The sequence below is a fragment of the Chiloscyllium punctatum genome, chromosome 25 (assembly GCF_047496795.1).
Source record: "Chiloscyllium punctatum isolate Juve2018m chromosome 25, sChiPun1.3, whole genome shotgun sequence".
NCBI classification, from domain to species: domain Eukaryota; kingdom Metazoa; phylum Chordata; class Chondrichthyes; order Orectolobiformes; family Hemiscylliidae; genus Chiloscyllium; species Chiloscyllium punctatum.
The window spans coordinates 49906125-49923889 of record NC_092763.1 but is presented as its reverse complement, the minus strand read 5'-3'; the positions used below and the strand labels follow the sequence as shown (position 1 = coordinate 49923889).

The following is a 17765-nucleotide window of genomic DNA, read 5'->3' as shown; positions in this document are numbered from 1 at the left end:
AAAGGAATTTTCCAACAGGTGGTCACTGGATAATGATCAGGAACCAAAAGTCAAATTATATGGTTTCGCTTCCCTAACCATTTTCAGGTGTAGGGTCCATTGTCATGCACCAGTAATATGTTTTCATGTTACAATCGGTGTGATGGGATACAGACTTCCAGGTTTATTTCTGTAAAAAAACTGACTTTGTTTTCAAATACAGGTTTCCATGTCTGTTGTTTTGTTCACTTAATTCTGAAAGCATATATATAGAGTTAGGTATTCAGTTTTTGTTTTCACATTATATGTGTACGTGCATGTTTATTCCTACTAACTTGCACTTCTTGGATGAGGATGGTGAGCCATTCCGATATGTTAAACTAAAGACATTGATCTTATTGGTATTTGTGTTAAAGGAGGCCCTTGACTTAAACCATTAATCAGAAATCAGTGTACATAGCTGAAGTGATGCTGCGGTCTGAGTTTGAAAGGCAGCAAGCTTGAACGGTTAAAATATTGGCATTATTTTCCATATTTGCTATAATTCATGTGTTGCAATGTCCCACAAAAGGAAAATATGGCTCTTTATTTAGTAGATATTCGATTTGAAATGGATGTTGCAGTCCAGAAAATATCAAGTAATGTAATTGTTACTGTTGCCTAAAGCAAGAGTAGTCCAATATTGGCCTCCCCTGCACTGATGAGCTGGGAAGTGTATCAGCTCCAGTTTCTGTCCTGCTTCCCCTCTACTGAGTTCTTGTGTAATTACTGGTCGGGTGAGAGTGAATGCGCTTGACAAAGAAGCAGCATTTGATAGAGTGTGGCATCAAAGGTCCCTAGCAATGCTGGGATCAATGGGAATTGGGGGAAAAAACTGTCTCGATTGCTTGGAGTCACAGAGGAAGATGGTTATAGTTGTTTAAGGTTGATTATCTTAGTCTAACCATGGCTAAATGGTCAGCACTGTGGACTCAGCACGAGGGACCATGTTCAATTCCAGCCATGAGTGACTGTGTGGAGTTTGCACATTCTCCCTAGTGTGGCCTTGATGGGCCAAATGGTCTGCTTCCACACTGAAGGGATTCTATGATCTCCAACAAGGGAGATTCCTATCATTGTCCCTTGATATTAGCATGGCATTGCCATTGCTGAATCTCACTACCAACATCCTGGTGAATTGCTCGTGACCAAAAATTAAACTCTACCAATGATATGGCTACAACAGCAGGGTCAGAAGCTGGGAATTCTATGGTGAGTAACTCCCCTCCTATCTCTCCAATGCTTGCTCACTATCTCGGAGAAACAAGTTAAGAGTGTGATGCAGTATGCTTCACTTCTCTGGAATGATTTAGCTCCAAGAACACTGAATAGGTTTGATGCTATTGAGGATAAGGCGGTCCCTTTATTAGCACTCCATCCATATCATAAACAGCCATTCCCTTCCCCAGCAACTAAGTGGCAGAAGTGTGTTCTACCCAAAAGATATGCTGCAACAACTCTTCAAAAGCACTTTCCAACCCAGAGCCTCTACAACTAAGGAGGACAAAAATAGCAGATGAATGGGAATGCTACCATTTCCAATTTACAGAGCATCCTGACTGGAAAAATAGATTGCTATTCCTTCACTGTTAATTGGTCAAAATCCTGGCATTCTCTTCCTAATAGCACTATGACTGTTCCTACCTTGAAAAGAGCTGCAGAATTCAGGAAGGCAGCTAATCATGTGCTTTTCCTTGGCAGTTAGGGATGGACAATAAATGTTGGTTAGTAATGACCATGTTCCCTTGAAGTGGAAACAAAAGATAGAGTTAAGCTGTGCTGTGATTTTCTCTCTGCTCACTGTGTAAGTTCACATATAATAAATTATTTGGGTAAGGTCGCTTTTGTTCCATGATATCGTAAGACGTTGGAGCAGAAATTAAGCCTTTCAGCCCATTGAGTCTGCTCTGCCATTCAGTCATGGCTTATAAGTTTCTCAACACCATTCTCTCGCTTTCTCCCTGAAACCCTTGACCCCATGAACCTTTATTCAAGAACCTACCAAACTCATTCTTAAACATTCTCAATGACCTGGCATCCATAGCCTTCTGTGGCAATGAGTTCTGTAGATTGGCCACTCTCTGGCTGAAGAAGTTTCTCGTTACCTCAGTTCTAAAAGGTCTTGCCTTTACTCTAAGGCTGTGCCCGCGGGTCCTACATAAATACAAGAATTGCATCTAACTGAGAGGAAATAAAATTGTTTGCAATAAACAAATGGATACAAATGCAATGCTTAGACATTCTTGGATATAGAAAATATCAATTTAGCTTAATGGTCAGTTTCTGCAGAACAAATGATTAAAGAAAAGACTAGTGTTTGAGGTAAGTTTTCACTTGAAAACAAAATGGCATTTTAATGTGCCAGTTCTGTCAATAGTCTCCATGTGATCCTTAACAATCCATATTTATTTGAGCTGTTTTCATTTGTAGGGACATGGGCCTTGAATTATTCAGATCCCATGTAATAAGTGATCGGAAGGTTCAAAATAAAACTATCGATGGGATTCTTCTCTTAATTGAGAGAGAAAGAAATGGTGAAGCTATTGATCGTAGCTTGCTTCGAAGTCTCTTAAGTATGCTTTCAGATTTGCAGGTAAGATTTGAATCCTTTCCGATGATCTAGTTTAGTTATTTTCGTTTATAACAGTTAAATCTATTTTTTTTTCTCTCTTAGATCTATCAGGATTCTTTTGAACAAAGGTTTTTGGAAGAAACTAATCGTCTATATGCTGCAGAAGGTCAAAGATTGATGCAAGAACGAGAGGTATGCAGTCTGTTGGCTTTGCCAGTCCAGTTAGAGACGTTTGTGTGGAAGTAGCATATTGATGAATAAATAAATTGTGCCAAAGAGCTGTAGATATGATTTATTTGGGTTATTACCAGCGCATTGTATATTTTTATGGGCATGGGCCTATAATTGGTTATATATCCTAGTAAATAATTGGAAAATTCGGAATAAAATATTGATGGGATTCTTCCATTAATCAACAGAAAACACACAACTTATTTTTAGTTTATAGGAAATACATTTTTGCCTGATGGAGAAATTGGCACATGAGTAATTTTCCAAACATGTCCTGGTGAAGGAGGTTCCTTCTGCTGGTTAAGTTCCTAAATCAATTCAGTGTAGGTCATATCTTTTGAGATGTTGGTTAAGTTGCATGATCTTTATTCCATTTAGGTGCCAGAGTATTTGCACCACGTTAATAAACGTTTAGAGGAGGAGGCCGATCGGGTTATCACTTATTTGGATCAAAGTACACAGTATGTACAAATTTTGAATAAGATTGTGTTGCCATTGCATCTAATGTGTTATCTAACATAAGTATCCACAAGATACCCTTTTGGATATTTTCATTTCAACCTTACAGAATGCTAATTTGCTCTATTCACATTACAGTGACTGTTTTATGGAAATATCCAGGGTTTTGGCTCCAAGTTCTCTTTGTTTCCCTTACTGCCAGCTCTTTTCCACGATCTGTATAGACATCCTTTTGATATCTGCCCTTAATGTGCATTTTGGAGCATTAACCACATAGCTGCTGTATTGCACCGTTTGAAAGATCATATTAATTACTCTTTTCAAATCTATACAAGCTGTAATGGGCAGTAGCAGTTGACACAAAGGCTTTAGACTAGGGCTGGTGCAAATTGAAATCATTCGGTGCAAATTTAGCATGCTTCAAACTGAAACTTAATTGAAATAGACTCGAATGTAATTACTGATGTTTGATCCTTACTGAGATAGTGACCTATTAAGTGTCAATATTTTATTTTGGGCATGTATCTATCTCATACTGATCTATCAAAAATTGGGTAATAAGCAATAAAAAGAAAATACTGGAAATAGTAGGTCTGGCAGTATTTTTGAAGAGAGAAAAAGTCAGTGTCTCAGGTCTGTGACTGCTAAGTAGAAGGCAACTGTAAAGCTGTCCAAAGGCTGAGAATCAGCCAAAACCCCAGAACTGAACAAACATGATGGGTGGAGAAAGTGCATGAGATGCAGAGGTTAACCAATAACCACTGTGTGGGGTTTCTTCAGCCCAATCAAGACTGCCTACTGGCTATGCATCCAAACAACCACTACACTGTTGGTCAAGAAAACAGATGTACTAATCAAGGAGAGAAAGGTGTTCAGGGCCCATTGGAAGGAGCACTGCAACATTTTTATAGATAGATAGAATCCCTTAAGTGTGGAAACAGGCCCTTTGGCCCAACAAAACTACACCAACTCTGAAGAGTAATCTGCCCAGACCCATTTCCCTAGCCTATTTTCCTTTATATTTACCCCTGACCAATGCACACAATCTGAACACTATGGGCAATTTTGTATGGCTAATTCACCTAACCTGCACATCTTTGGATTGTGGGAGGAAACTGGAGAAAACCCACACAGACATGGGGAGAATGTGCAAACTCCACATAGATAGTCACCCAAGGCTGGAATCAAACCTGGGTCCCTGACGCTGTGAGGCAGCAGTGTTAACCACTGAGCCTTTGTGCTGCCTAGGAGGCCTTGTTTTCCAAGTCATGATCCTTGGCAACAAAACCATCACGGAGCCAATTTGTGTTCTAGCTTGGGTCAAGCAAGGCTGTTCGTGTACAGATGCTGTTCTTGATTTTCCTTGCTTTTGTGCTGCACCTCACTTACCTGAAGCTTATCCACAGTTCATGCTGGAACCTGTTCAGTCTCCGCTGCCTGCAGATGAAATCCAAGTGATTTCTAATTAAATAACAGGATGAGGAGACCTTGGAGTTGACCTGCAGGCAATAGAGACTGAACAGGTCTCTGTCATGGAACGAAAGTTTGTCATGCTTGCATTTGTGCTGCTTACAACCCAAGCTACAAGCTGTTGTCAACAGCTTCACTGAGACAATGGATTAAAGTCAATGGTGAGGGCTTGGACAACATGGGTTACTTTTCAGACCTTGGGATAGTACTGTCAAGAATGTCAAACATTGAGTTTCAATACTGCCTTCAATGTGTCAGTTCAGCTTTCAACTGTCTGAGAAAGTGTGTTTGAAGAACTGGATCTCAAATCTGACACCAAACTCATGGTTTACAGAACAGTAGGGATACCTGCCCTCCTTTATGACTCTGAGGCATGGATTGTATACAGCAGGCACTTGCAAACCGTGGAGAAGTTCCACTAATGGTGGATCTGCAAGATTCTGCAAATCGATTGGCAGGATTGACACACCAATGTCAATGTTATCATTCAGGTCAGAGTTCTCAGCGTTGAAGTGTTGATCACACTACATCAGCTCTGCACAATGGGCACCTCATCTGCATGCCAGGCAAATGACTACTGAAACAAGTGCCCTACTTAAAGCATTGACAACAAGTAACTCCCAGTCAGGCAAAGAAATTGCTTCAACAACTCTTAAAGCCACTTTGATAAAATGCGTTGTTTCTATCAACACCTGGGAAATTCTGACCGAACAAACTCCTAAGTGGGGGGAAGCCTTCCTTGAAGGATCTCTAGTTATCAAATCTTATTGCTGATGGCAAGCTCAAATCCAGTATCAACATAATGGAGCACGTGGCAACCCAGGCATTCCACCTGAGATATTTCTAATCAACAGGTTCAGTGATATCATGACACAGCTCTGGATCAGGTGAGACTTGAACCTGGTCCTCCTGATTTTGAGGTATGTATGCTACCACGGCATATCAAGGGTTATACCACCCAATTTCCTCAGCCATCATCTGTCTCACCTGTGATAGAGATACTCAGTCATTCATTTGACTCGTTAGTCTACTAAGAACTCATTTCCAGTGTCAAAATAATTCAACCAATTGAGGCTGCCTAAGAACTGACCTTTTCAACCTGGGAAAGAATATAGTTTTGAGGGTGGGAAGCACAAAAAAAAATCTGTGATAGGATGAGAGAATGATATATAATCAAAACACTGTCAACTGAAAGGGTCATGATTTATATTGGCTTGAGATTTTGTGCTCACATTTTTCCTTAACTACAAGGGGGTCCCTAATTTATGAGTGCTCAAAACAGTCATTCAGATTTAAGAATGTGATACCATGTAAAGGTGTGACTTTGAAGACCAGACATATGAATATTTCCCGTACTTTATATTGTTTGGTATTGTGTGTTGATTTGTGTAAAAATAGACTTTTGAACAGACTCCAGAGTGGAACTCAACCAGGGGACCGTCTGTATTCACAATGTTTGGGTATGCATTGAATTTGGGTGATGTTAATGTTTTGAAGCTATCAATGTGATACTTCTTCTGTATTTTAACAGTGTACATAATGGAAATAGAAGCAGAAGTGAGTTAATGTGTCCCTTGAACCTCGTTGTCCATTCAGTAAGATCATGGTTAATCTACCTTAATGAATTCTTGTAATAAGCCTTGATTCTCTCAGTATCCAAAAATTACCAATCTCTGATTTGGATGTAATTTAACAATAGAGCAATTCTCCAGGTCACGGTTTGAATAAAGACGTTTCTTTCATTTGTTCTGAAACTGTGATCCCTAGTTTTAGATTCTGGAAATAAGGAAACCTCTTTGCCTTGTCAATTCTCAAGAATTTGTTGTTTCAATGAGATCATCTCTCATTTTTCCTTGCAGAAATGGAAGATTGTTGCAAATAGACCTATTTAAATTTGACAGTGTTTATCGACCATATCGTCATATTTTCATTTCAATAATCTAATTTCCCAATCTATCTGAACTAATTGAGCTTGCATATCTATGTAATTTGCTTTATTCAGACTTAAGACTCAATTTCTGAACTTCACTAAAAACACTCATCTTAATATAAAATCCATCATGTTACAGGTACTGTTTCCCAGAGGTTTCTTTACTGCAGAGTTATTAAATAATTGTTATTAAATAATAACAATGAGTTATTAAATAATTTCATTGCATAAAAGTAGTCCTACCTTTGCTTCTTAGTTCCACCCAGCAGTTTCTGAATCTTGATTTTTAAATTCTGAACCTTCCTGCCATCTATTTCCTTCCATTTTTAATTGTTGGGCTCCTCTTCCTTTTTTTATTTTGACGAGCTCTTCCAGAGATCAAAAATTGTGAGTTTTTTCAATTTTCTTTAATGATCTTCATCACTACAACCATAGCTTTATGCACTTAGTTACAACACAATAATTTCTAAATGTGCTAATGATCAGCCATATATACTCATGTTCAAGTCAAATTTTTAGACTATTTTTAAAGGTTCAGTTGAGAGGGTCGACTATTACACGGGCACTAGTTTTGAGGGGCTGAAATTGATGCTGCAGTTCAAAATGCTGCATTATTAGCAAAAGTTGATTTGATCTCTCAACTAATTAAGAGTAACAAAAAGATGGGGTACTGGGCTAATGGTCGGATACTTGGTAGTGTGGAAGAGCAGAGGGATCTTGGTGTCCATGTACACAGATCTCTGAAAGTTGCCACCCAGGTAAATGGTGCAGTGAAGAAGGCATATGGCGTACTGGCTTTTATTGGTAGAGGAATTGAGTTCCGGAGTCCTGAGGTCATGCTGCAGTTGTATAAGACTCTGGTGCGGCCGCATCTGGAGTATTGTGTGCAGTTTTGGTCGCCATACTATAGGAAGGATGTGGAGGCACTGGAACGGGTGCAGAGGAAGTTTACCAGGATGTTGCCTGGTATGGTAGGAAGATCCTATGAGGAAAGGCTGAGGCACTTGGGGTTGTTTTCATTGGAGAAAAGAAGGTTTAGGGGTGACTTGATAGAGGTGTACAAGATGATTAGGGGGTTAGATAGGGTTGACAGTGAGAACCTTTTTCCACGTATGGAGTCAGCTATTACAAGGGGGCATAGCTTTAAATTAAGGGGGGGTAGATATAGGACTGATGTTAGGGGTAGGTTCTTTACTCAGCGAGTCGTAAGTTCATGGAATGCCCTGCCAGTAGCAGTGGTGGACTCTCCCTCTTTATGGGTATTTAAGCGGGCATTGGATAGGTATATGGAGGATAGTGGGTTAGTGTAGGTTAGGTGGGCTTTGATCGGCGCAACATCGAGGGCCGAAGGGCCTGTACTGCGCTGTATTCTTCTATGTTCTATGTAATCCCGGGTATAGAAGAAAAACACAGAGTTATGGTAAAGGTAATTTAATGGATAAAAGCAAGAGAAAAAAGATGAATTATTGGTAGTAAATTTTATTTATACATACTGGCACAAAAATTTAACGTGTCAAAGATTAATTGAAATCCTGCAGAATCACTGATCAGCATTGTCATGGCCTGGTGTAATGACACACTTAAAATGAAACGTATTAAATTCTGATTGTGTAAGCGTCTTCAACTTTCCCGCCAAATTCTTCAGTTTCTTTCCCCCCCCCCCCCCCCCATTTACTCTCATGTAATGAGCCTCAGCAACGTTAACAAATTTGTCACAGAATTAAAGATATATGTAGCTAATATATGTCACTTTTATTCAGATGTAATGGCAGAATTAAAATGAGGAACTTTTGAACAATATTAACTTTTGGATGTATAGTGAACGAAGTGCGATAAGTACCAATAGCCTTAGTGCTAGTCTGAATGAATGAATGAATCAAAACGTGCTTTAGTAATCCAAGTGGGCTAAGTAGATTTATGAATGGATGAATGAATGAGTGAATAGAGACGCAATATAATAGACAAAGAGTGATGAGTAGAGTTACCAGTATGAATTAATGCAATTTTGTATTAAGTAATGCAATTAAGTAGGTTAATGGGAACATGCAGTTTCCTTTGTAAAAGGTTGATAATGTAATGTAGTAGGGCCGACTTTTACATGAGATATATAGAAATTACAAGATTATTTGGCTAAAGATAAGGGGTTGACTTTTACACAAGTATGTAAGTATTTGATTTGTTGTGAATACTTTTCATATTCAGGACGGTGCCGTAAACTTGCTTTTTCTTGTTCCTCTAGCTCTTTTTCTTCATGAAACTTAGTGGGCGGCATGGTGGCACAGTGATTAGCACTGCTGTCTCACAGTGCCAGAGACCCGGGTTCAGTTCCCGCCTCAGGGGACTGACTCTGTGGAGTTTGCACATTCTCCCCGTGTTTCCTCCGGGTGCTCCAGTTTCCTCCCACAGTCCAAAAATGTGCAGGTTAGGTGAATTGGCCATGCTAAATTGTCTGTCGTGTTAGGTGAAGAGGGGTAAATGTAGGGGAATGGGTCTGGGTGGGTTGCGCTTCGGCAGGTAGGTGTGGACTTGTTGGGCCGAAGGGCCGGTTTCCACACTGTAAGTAAGTAAGCTAAGCTAATCTAATCATGAAACCCTTGTCTCACTACTCTTTCTGACATGCGTTTAGCCTTCTAATGTTTTTGTCCTTATGCTTTTTTACATGTGATCCGAATACCATTCAGGGTTTATTTTCGGTGAAATTCTGCATTTTAATATTGAGCTTCGTTTCTTTGCCTTCTCAGCAAATCCACATTCCTTGTTCTCTTTGTGTTGGTTCTTGCATGCAGTGTTTGAATCTTCATCCCCTCTCAGTTGTTTTTGAGCTGCAAGGAGATGACTTTAATCCTGGCTCTTGACAGGTGACACAGCATAGGAATTCATGGTTGCAGCTCGACAGAACAGTATCAGTTCCCTGATCAGTGTGTCCTATTTCATGACTTTATTCTTCCGCTTTGCCATTGACGTGTTCATACATTTTATGAACTGCCCTCATCTACATGGGGAGCAAGAACCTATAGCGTGTTGAATAAAAGCAAAGGCTCCTCCAGCATTGCAGCCTAAAAACAAAACACAAGAACTGCAAATGCTGTAAATCAGAAACAAAAGAAGATGTTACTGGAAAGGCTCAACAGGTCTGGCAACATTTGTGAAGAGAAATCAAAGTTAATGTTTTGGGTCTGGCGACCCTTCTATATCTTCCAAAACTTTGGTCAGTCACTTAATACAATACCTTGGACTCCAGCTCAATAAATCTGAGCTGCAAAGATACAGATATAGTTGTCCAGGATCACAGTGCTTTTTGCCAACGCGTGCTTGCTGCAATTGTGGCACACTACAGCATTCCATTACTATCTAACCATGTTTTATTAATGAATTAAGGTTGAGGTCTTGAATGAATTAATTTTATTTCTAAATAAATTACTTAAAGAGAAGTTACAATTCACTTAAATGTTTTCAGTTAGCTTAACCCCATTGACTCTCCTTGTGCTCTGATGTCACTTTTCTTCCTGTTCCACTATATCTCCTACATCCTGCTCTGCTGTGCATTTTGCTGAATTATTTTCCGTGTCTTTTGTGCACTTCCAACCCCCCCCCCCGACCTCCATATTTATCCTTGAACTTCAGGAAATAGATTTTTTAATTGTGTAAAATGGGATTTGCAGATTTTTATATAGTTGATTTTGCTTTTCATGATTTTTCTTTCAATTTCAATTTTAGGAAGCCTCTAATAGCTACCGTGGAAAAACAACTTCTAGGTGAACATTTACCAGCCATTCTTCAGAAAGGTAATCTGTATTTCTGTGCTTGAATGCACAAGTCTTTTGTATGTTGGACTGTGTGCACAGCAATATAGTCCTGTTGTTATAATAAGCTTTAATCAAAATAATTTTTTCATTCGTTTGTTGGAACTTGACGACAAATATCAATTAGGTTAAATTTTGATTTGTATGAGGTAGTTTATTCCATTATAGGATATTTGATTTTTGCAGTGCTAATTTATTATTTGTATCAGGCTAAATCAAACGTTATTAAATCCCTGCAGGCTTAAACAATCTTCTGGATGAAAACCGAATACAAGATCTTTCTCTTCTTTACCAACTTTTCAGTCGAGTTCGAGGTGGAGTGCAGGTTCTTCTACAACATTGGATTGAATATATAAAGGTACATTAAATACATTTATTGTCATAGTAGTTAACCGCCAGTATTAACCTCCAGGTTAACAGTAGTTAACCTCCTTAATGTCAAAAACTTGACCAAGATGTTTTGAAAGTTTTGTATCCGGCTCCTAATTGCCAAATAGTTTGTTGGCTGCAGCTTGCATTGCAAAGCTTTCAGTCTCTCAAGAGAGAATCTATTAAAAAATATATTTTATAAGGAGAAATTTCTCCTTTCAGTGGGTGACAAATGTTTGACATTCTCTGCCAGAGCGTTGGAGAGCTCTCATGAGTACATTCGAGACAAAGATCAGTAGATCTGGAGATGCTAAAAGCTATTATAGAGTTTGGGAATGGAATGAGGAAAACAGCTTTGATCTAGAAGGTGAGCCACAGTTTGGAAGGAGAACGTTGAAGAATCATACACATTAGAGGGTACAAGTCTAAAATTGGTGCAGGAGCAGAGAGGCCTGGGTGTACATGTACACAGAACATTGAAGATGGCAGAACAGGTAGAGACAGCAGTTAATAAAATGTACAGTATCCTGGGCTTTATTCAGAGGGGCATGGAGTACAAGTGCAAGGAAATGATGCTGAATTTATATTTGATATATGTGCAATTCTGGGTGTGCTGCATGGAGGAATGCAAACGCATTTGAGAAGTTTAAATTCTGAGGATAGATTGGAGAGTTTGGGATTGCTCTCTTCAGAAAAAAGTAGCTAAGAGGGGATTTGATAAAAATGCTCAAAATTATGAGAAGGCTGGAGAGAGCACATAGGGAGAAACTATCCCTGGTGTTAAAAAGAGCAGAAAAAAAGAGCCACCTGGCCTCTATCTGTACTGTAGCATGTCTGGAATTCTGTAGTTGAAAGCAAGCTCAGCAGCCAATGGCCTGCTCCTCCTGTTTCCTATGTTCTGATATTAAAGTTGATTTCTGCAAACACAGTCAACATTTGTGTTGTGATGTTTCACCAGAATCTGGATGAATATTTTCAGTACTTGGCCATTGATTTATTTAAACTTAATCTACAAGCTCCTGTTTGCTGTATTTGACGTGTATTTCTAATTCCTCTTAGTTAAGTGATTTTTCTTTTCTCCCCCGTGTATGTATGAGGCCTGTACAAATGTTTGTCATGGCATGCTATTAGTCCAAGGCAGTATAGCCCGAAGATGAGCGTTGAGTTTTAAGAATTCATATCCAATTGCCACTGAGCTAGTTGACCTTAACCATGTTAATTCGCTATTGTAGCAAGAAATGCTTTCTTTGTATTGACTTAAGTTGTCATTGAGTTCTGGCCTTAATTTTCTTATTTGGTATGCTGTGCTGTTATTGTTGCATGTTTGCATTCTCTGTTCTGGGGACTACCTCCCACATTTTTGTGAGGTTTCTTTGTTGAAATTGCTTGAAACAGAAGAAATCTGGCTGAGGAAGTTTGTTGCTTTACTCTGTACTGCCTCTCGAATTTGAAGCGTGAATTTGGAAAGCAGTTAGAATCAAAGTTAGTGTCATAATGGGTAAAAATCTAATAATATTCAAGTGTGTTGGTTGCTTCTGCTTGTTGGGTTTTCACACTGTTTAGAAACTGTGATTGTTAAGTAAAATAACTCTGTACGTCTTTTTCAGTTGGTCTCTAACTTGCATATACTTCCCTAGTGAAAAATTCCAAGTCAACCAAGGATTTGAATTTTTACTTTCTGTGTAGAGCAGTTTACATTTTTCAGTAGTTAACAACTGCCTAGGTGAAAATTCTGCCAATCTTTCTCTGTAAAATATCCAAGTTTCTGTCCGAGTGTACAGTGCCTTTCAACTTGGTATCTTTAGGAACACTGTGGTGCTGGAAAAATGTTTACAGGGCACGTATACTGGAAGCAGCTACATCCTGGGACTTGCATGCTCAGCACCCCTTATGGAAGCTTCCATTATAGTTTGTGCAATTGAACTGTGTACTCCTTTATTTTACCCCTGTTAAACAAGAAAGGTCCACTTCCATAGGCAAGCATGGACATCATCTATGTGTTAGTGTGACTATGCATCATACAGGGCATAATGTTCATTGGATGAACAATACTGCAATCTTTCTGACCAGGGTAGTGACACACTTGGATAAAACTCATACTGAACTATGAATCAGGGATTGATTAAGAAAGAAAATTAGGTAGAACAAAAGTTTAAGCAGTTAAGCAGTAGGTAGGTAAACGAGTGCTTTTTTTTTGAAATAATAAAACTTCTCAAAATTCTAGCTGTTCTAGACTTTGTCTTTGAACCAAAGTAAAAGAAGTGATACAAATTTTGAATTGTGCATTGCTGTAGCGACATTGTATAGTGAGTTCCACAACCTTCCTGTAGAGTCAAAGTTAGATGCTCATGCACTGAATTTAAAGATCAGCCCAAGAACTGGATTGGCAAACAGAAAATGACCATAGTTTTAAAAAAGATTATATTGGTCAGCAGTTATATTTCCATTTTGCTTTGAAACTTGAGCAAAGACCATGGAAGACCGAGTGACTATCACTGTTTAGTAAGGCTGCTAAATCACCAGGTCCATTCATCACGCATGTTCACATTTAAATCTCATGGTGAGCTGGTCAACTTCATTTTTGCTGGGCAATATAAGTAACTAATTGTTAGTGAGCAATAGTAATTACTTTGGATACATGTGCGAATTTTACATCTGTCATCTACGTAGCCAGTCTCAGCAGATATGGTGTGCTTTGCAGCAGCATTGTAGATGACAACTAACATTTATTTCACTAGCCTTATGGTGCAGTTGCAGTGTCCCTACCTTAGTTTTAAGTCCCATCTATGAAGGAGGTGTGTCATAATAGGTCCAAACCAGGTGGTTTTAAAAAGATAAAATATTTATGTCATACACATGCAGTGGCTTGCAATAAGCTTTACAACAGATAGCATCAGCTAATAAAATCCTATGAGGAAGTACTAAAAATACAGACTTAGCTGATTTGAACTAACATATCTGAGCAGCTAATGGCCATTCTTGTTTATTTCTTTGCTATCATTAATCCATGTTTTGTCATTGATAATCATTGACCTTAGTTTGTAAGGAAGTCTTCAGCAATGTCGAAGGCACTTTGGAAGCTGTAATACACTGTTGTGTCCTTCTCCTTTCACTGGTAATTTGGGATTTCATTTTATTCTGCACTGTCTATGGCAGGTTCATATTGTTATTTTATACTTGGTTTGTGTATTATAGTTAACATGATTTGGAGATGCTGGACTGAGGTGTACAAAGTTAAAAACCACACAACACCAGGTTATAGTACAACAGATTTAATTGGAAGCACACGAGCTTTCGGAGTGACGCTCCTTCATCAGGTCTATCACCTGATGAAGAAGCATCGCTCCAAAAGCTAGTGGGCTTCCAATTAAACCTGTTGGACTATAACCTGGTGTTGTGAGATTTTTAACTTTATATTTAACATGTAATTGTTGACTCTGCTGACATTGTGATGACTGAAGTCAGACTACAGTGTCTGTAGTTGCCAAGTTGCTTTTTTAAGGACAACTACATTTGTCTGGTTGCAGTCTATTTGAATATCCTCTGATGATGAATAAGAATGTGCAAAGTAGATATGTTGTTCTTGGTTACATAACTTATTCATTCCAGAAATTTATCAGTATTTTTTCACTTAAGCCCATCTAAAAAGCCCACTCTTCATGATAAGTGTTGATTTTAAATAGTATATTTGTTCATGATTGCCTTGGCAAATATGGCTGAGAACTAATTATGCAGCATATTATCAAAAATAACATAGGTCATGTAGCAATTTAATACAGAAAAAAGATTTCTGGCGAAATCAGGAAAATATATTAAAAGGTGGAAGAAGCTGTTCAGATAAGTGCCTAAATTATTTGGTTGTGATAAGGTTTAAAGGAAGTCTTAAATGAAATGGTGATTATGGAGTTGGAGGATTTTGTCGGGGGATTTATGGAGAGCCTTGTTGGCTGCATCTGTTATGTACCTGTCAATAATGGAGTGATAGGAAAGCGGTGATTCGCAAAAGGTAAGAATCAGCTAAATAGCACATGAGATGAATTGATTGTGGATGGAGTGGGATGGGGTGGTGAAATTGCAGTGCTTGAGACTAGAAATGGCTAGGGCTGAGCACCAAGTTTAATTTAAAGGAGATGGGTGAACAGGACTTAATTGACATGTATACAGATTGTTTTTGGAGGATGAAGTATGGGTGGCTGACCAGGAAGACATTGGATGGCTAAATTTGGAGTAGGAAAGACATCCAGCAGTAGGAGGGTTCAAGTAAAGGCACTGGTATGTGATAGTACAGAGGCGGATGTCTGTGGTGTTATGGACCAGGCCAAACCCCCTCATAACATAGCAAGGAGGTAGCCTAGACCCTAACTTCTATCATATTTCAAGGCAAGTGCTGCATTCCTGATTTGATTCAATTGGTCATGCTAATAGGCTTTAAGCAAAGCACACTTTATTCTTAACCACAGTTAAAATATTTTCAATAAAAAAGAATTGACCTGACTTTAACTCTATAAAAATAACGATATATAATTTAATTACTTCTCAGCTGTTCTATTGTAGCAACGTCATAAACATGTCGTTGATCAAGACAAATTCAGACGTACCAGTTCACTCACATGCTGTGTCCAGTCCAGGAGAAAGGAAAAACTGCAAGAATGAATATTGGAGCAGAGACAGAACTCTAGCTTTTTGCAGCAGCAGGTGGAGAGCTGTACCTGGCAGCTTCAACTTCAAACACCCCAACTTCAACAAATGCAGACTCTATGTCAGTGAGAGCCTAACTCCACCCATTGCTGCTTTTGTCTAATTTTTAAAAACTGAAGGTTATTTACACTGCTTTCCATGGAGCAGACATCTTGACGCCAAGTTTACCATACACCTCTTCAAGAGGAACCAGACAGAACAAATGTCTTTTAAAAGCACATCCTGTCGTAGTGGTTTTTGGTAATAGGAAGAATATGGAATTTCAAGCTCACATATAGATCCAAATGGATTCTAAGCAGTGACCAGTTGCAATCAGCTTCAGATGATGTCTTGAAGAGGAAAGTGAATTGATGCCTTACTTCATAATTTTTACCTTCCCCATTCCTTCTTTCTGTTCCTTCTAATTTCCACTCGTCTCAGTTCCTGAATGCTTGTTGTCCTTGGAAGTGAATATAACTTAAATCAATCTAGATTAGTCACCTGTATAATTTTTAATTACATTATAATCACTGGTTACCATCAATGTGCCAGTTCACCCACTTGAATTTTGAATGCTTACTTTCTATAAAGTGCATCTGAAGTGAATCCTTAACCATTGTTTGTTTAATGTTAGACTGCCTGTGTTTCTGCATTCTGGTTTCTCTATCTTAGTCCCTCGAATTCCTCCACCATAACATTTAGACCCAGCCTCATTTCTGTGTTGGTTGCAAGTCTGCTTCTGCTAACCTCAGAAAACTAGAGCCTGTCTCCCCATGTCAACTTTGTTTGTTTTGCATAATATGGCTAGTCATTGATTTCCCTATTAAATGTGACTGTCTCACCTCTCATTCTTCTCACTATGTCCATGACTGTCGCATTTCAGCTGCTCAAAATAGTCAGAGTCTAGAGAATTTATTCTTAACTGGATCAGGAAATACTCAGTGACATCTGGTGTTCAAACAGAGGTTTTGATGCTGTTCGGTGTTTCAGGAACTGGAGGGCAGATATTATAAGATTATTATTTCAAAAATTAAGCAAAAGATTAGGTGTTTTAGTTTTGCATATTGTTAGGACATGGGAGGACTCTAGCAAAAACTCTGATGAAATCAGACTCTAGCCTCTTTCAGAAGGAAAACAGGTAAACCTTTTTTGGAAGATAATTGAATGGCATGCTCACCCAGTCCTGTTTATCTGACCTTTTGAATCTGTGTAAATTTGAGTTGATAGTGGTCATGAATACGTGTGAAGCAATTATTCCTGACGAAAGGAATGAAACATGGGAATGCATCCAATGAGGTATGATTTAACCATGGGAGAAACTGCTCTGATGGTCTTGTCCAGAAATCTGAGTTGTGGGGATGCTTTATTTGTGCCATCTTGGGTCCCCACAATTAAATGTTTATTAAAGAGAGTCTGTCTGTGCACATCAGTGAATGGGAATTCATTTCCCCCTTTCCACATGTCAACAGAACTAATGTTGATGGTTGTGGCTGTTGTCTGAGTTATGGTCTCTTCAACAGAATAATTGAAGGGATGCAAGTGATATACTATGCAAGCAATAATTTGCATGTTGAAGCAAAGAAAATTGGAGTTCTTAACTCTTGAAATGTAACTGAAGCTGTTCAATATGTTGTACTCCAGATGGCAGCTACCAGATATTTTTCACTGCTAAATGGTGTAGTCATGTAAATATTTCCAATTTCTCAATATTGATTAAAATTGGTTGATTTTCTTTTTTCCTCAGACCTTTGGCAGTACAATAGTAATTAATCCTGAAAAAGATAAAACAATGGTTCAAGAACTATTAGATTTCAAGGACAAAGTGGATCACGTAGTCGATGTCTGCTTCCTGAAGAATGAAAAATTTGTCAATGCAATGAAGGAAGCCTTTGAAACGTTCATAAACAAAAGACCTAATAAACCAGCTGAACTAATAGGTATGGATAACAATTTTTAGTAGAATTTATGTAGAGAATTGAGACCTGATAATTTAAAAGATTTTCTAATCAAACATTTTTTTAAATTGGCTATCCTGACTTGTTTATTACATAGCTAGTTTTTACCTTGAAAATGCACAGCTGCACCTTGGAGTAGTAGATGGCACAAAATGTAGTTTAAAATTCCTGTCCTTTTAAAACAGCAATTTTGGAGCAGGTGACATCATGATCATATCTCTTGATCTAGAAATTCACACCTGTTCTCTGGCAATGGGTTTGAATCCCACTATGGCAGGTTG

At 38.6% G+C, this 17765-nt stretch overlaps 1 protein-coding gene across 1 annotated transcript in view; it reads left to right on the top strand.

Annotated features, from left to right (window-relative positions):
- cul4b (cullin 4B) overlaps positions 1-17765 on the top strand; it is an 84384-nt gene that overhangs the window by 30133 nt on the left and 36486 nt on the right. Inside the window, exons 6-11 of the mRNA XM_072595245.1 lie at positions 2449-2611; positions 2693-2782; positions 3200-3282; positions 10398-10465; positions 10723-10841; positions 17274-17466. Coding sequence (XP_072451346.1) covers positions 2449-2611; positions 2693-2782; positions 3200-3282; positions 10398-10465; positions 10723-10841; positions 17274-17466 — 716 coding nt within the window. The remainder of the gene's footprint in view (positions 1-2448; positions 2612-2692; positions 2783-3199; positions 3283-10397; positions 10466-10722; positions 10842-17273; positions 17467-17765) is intronic.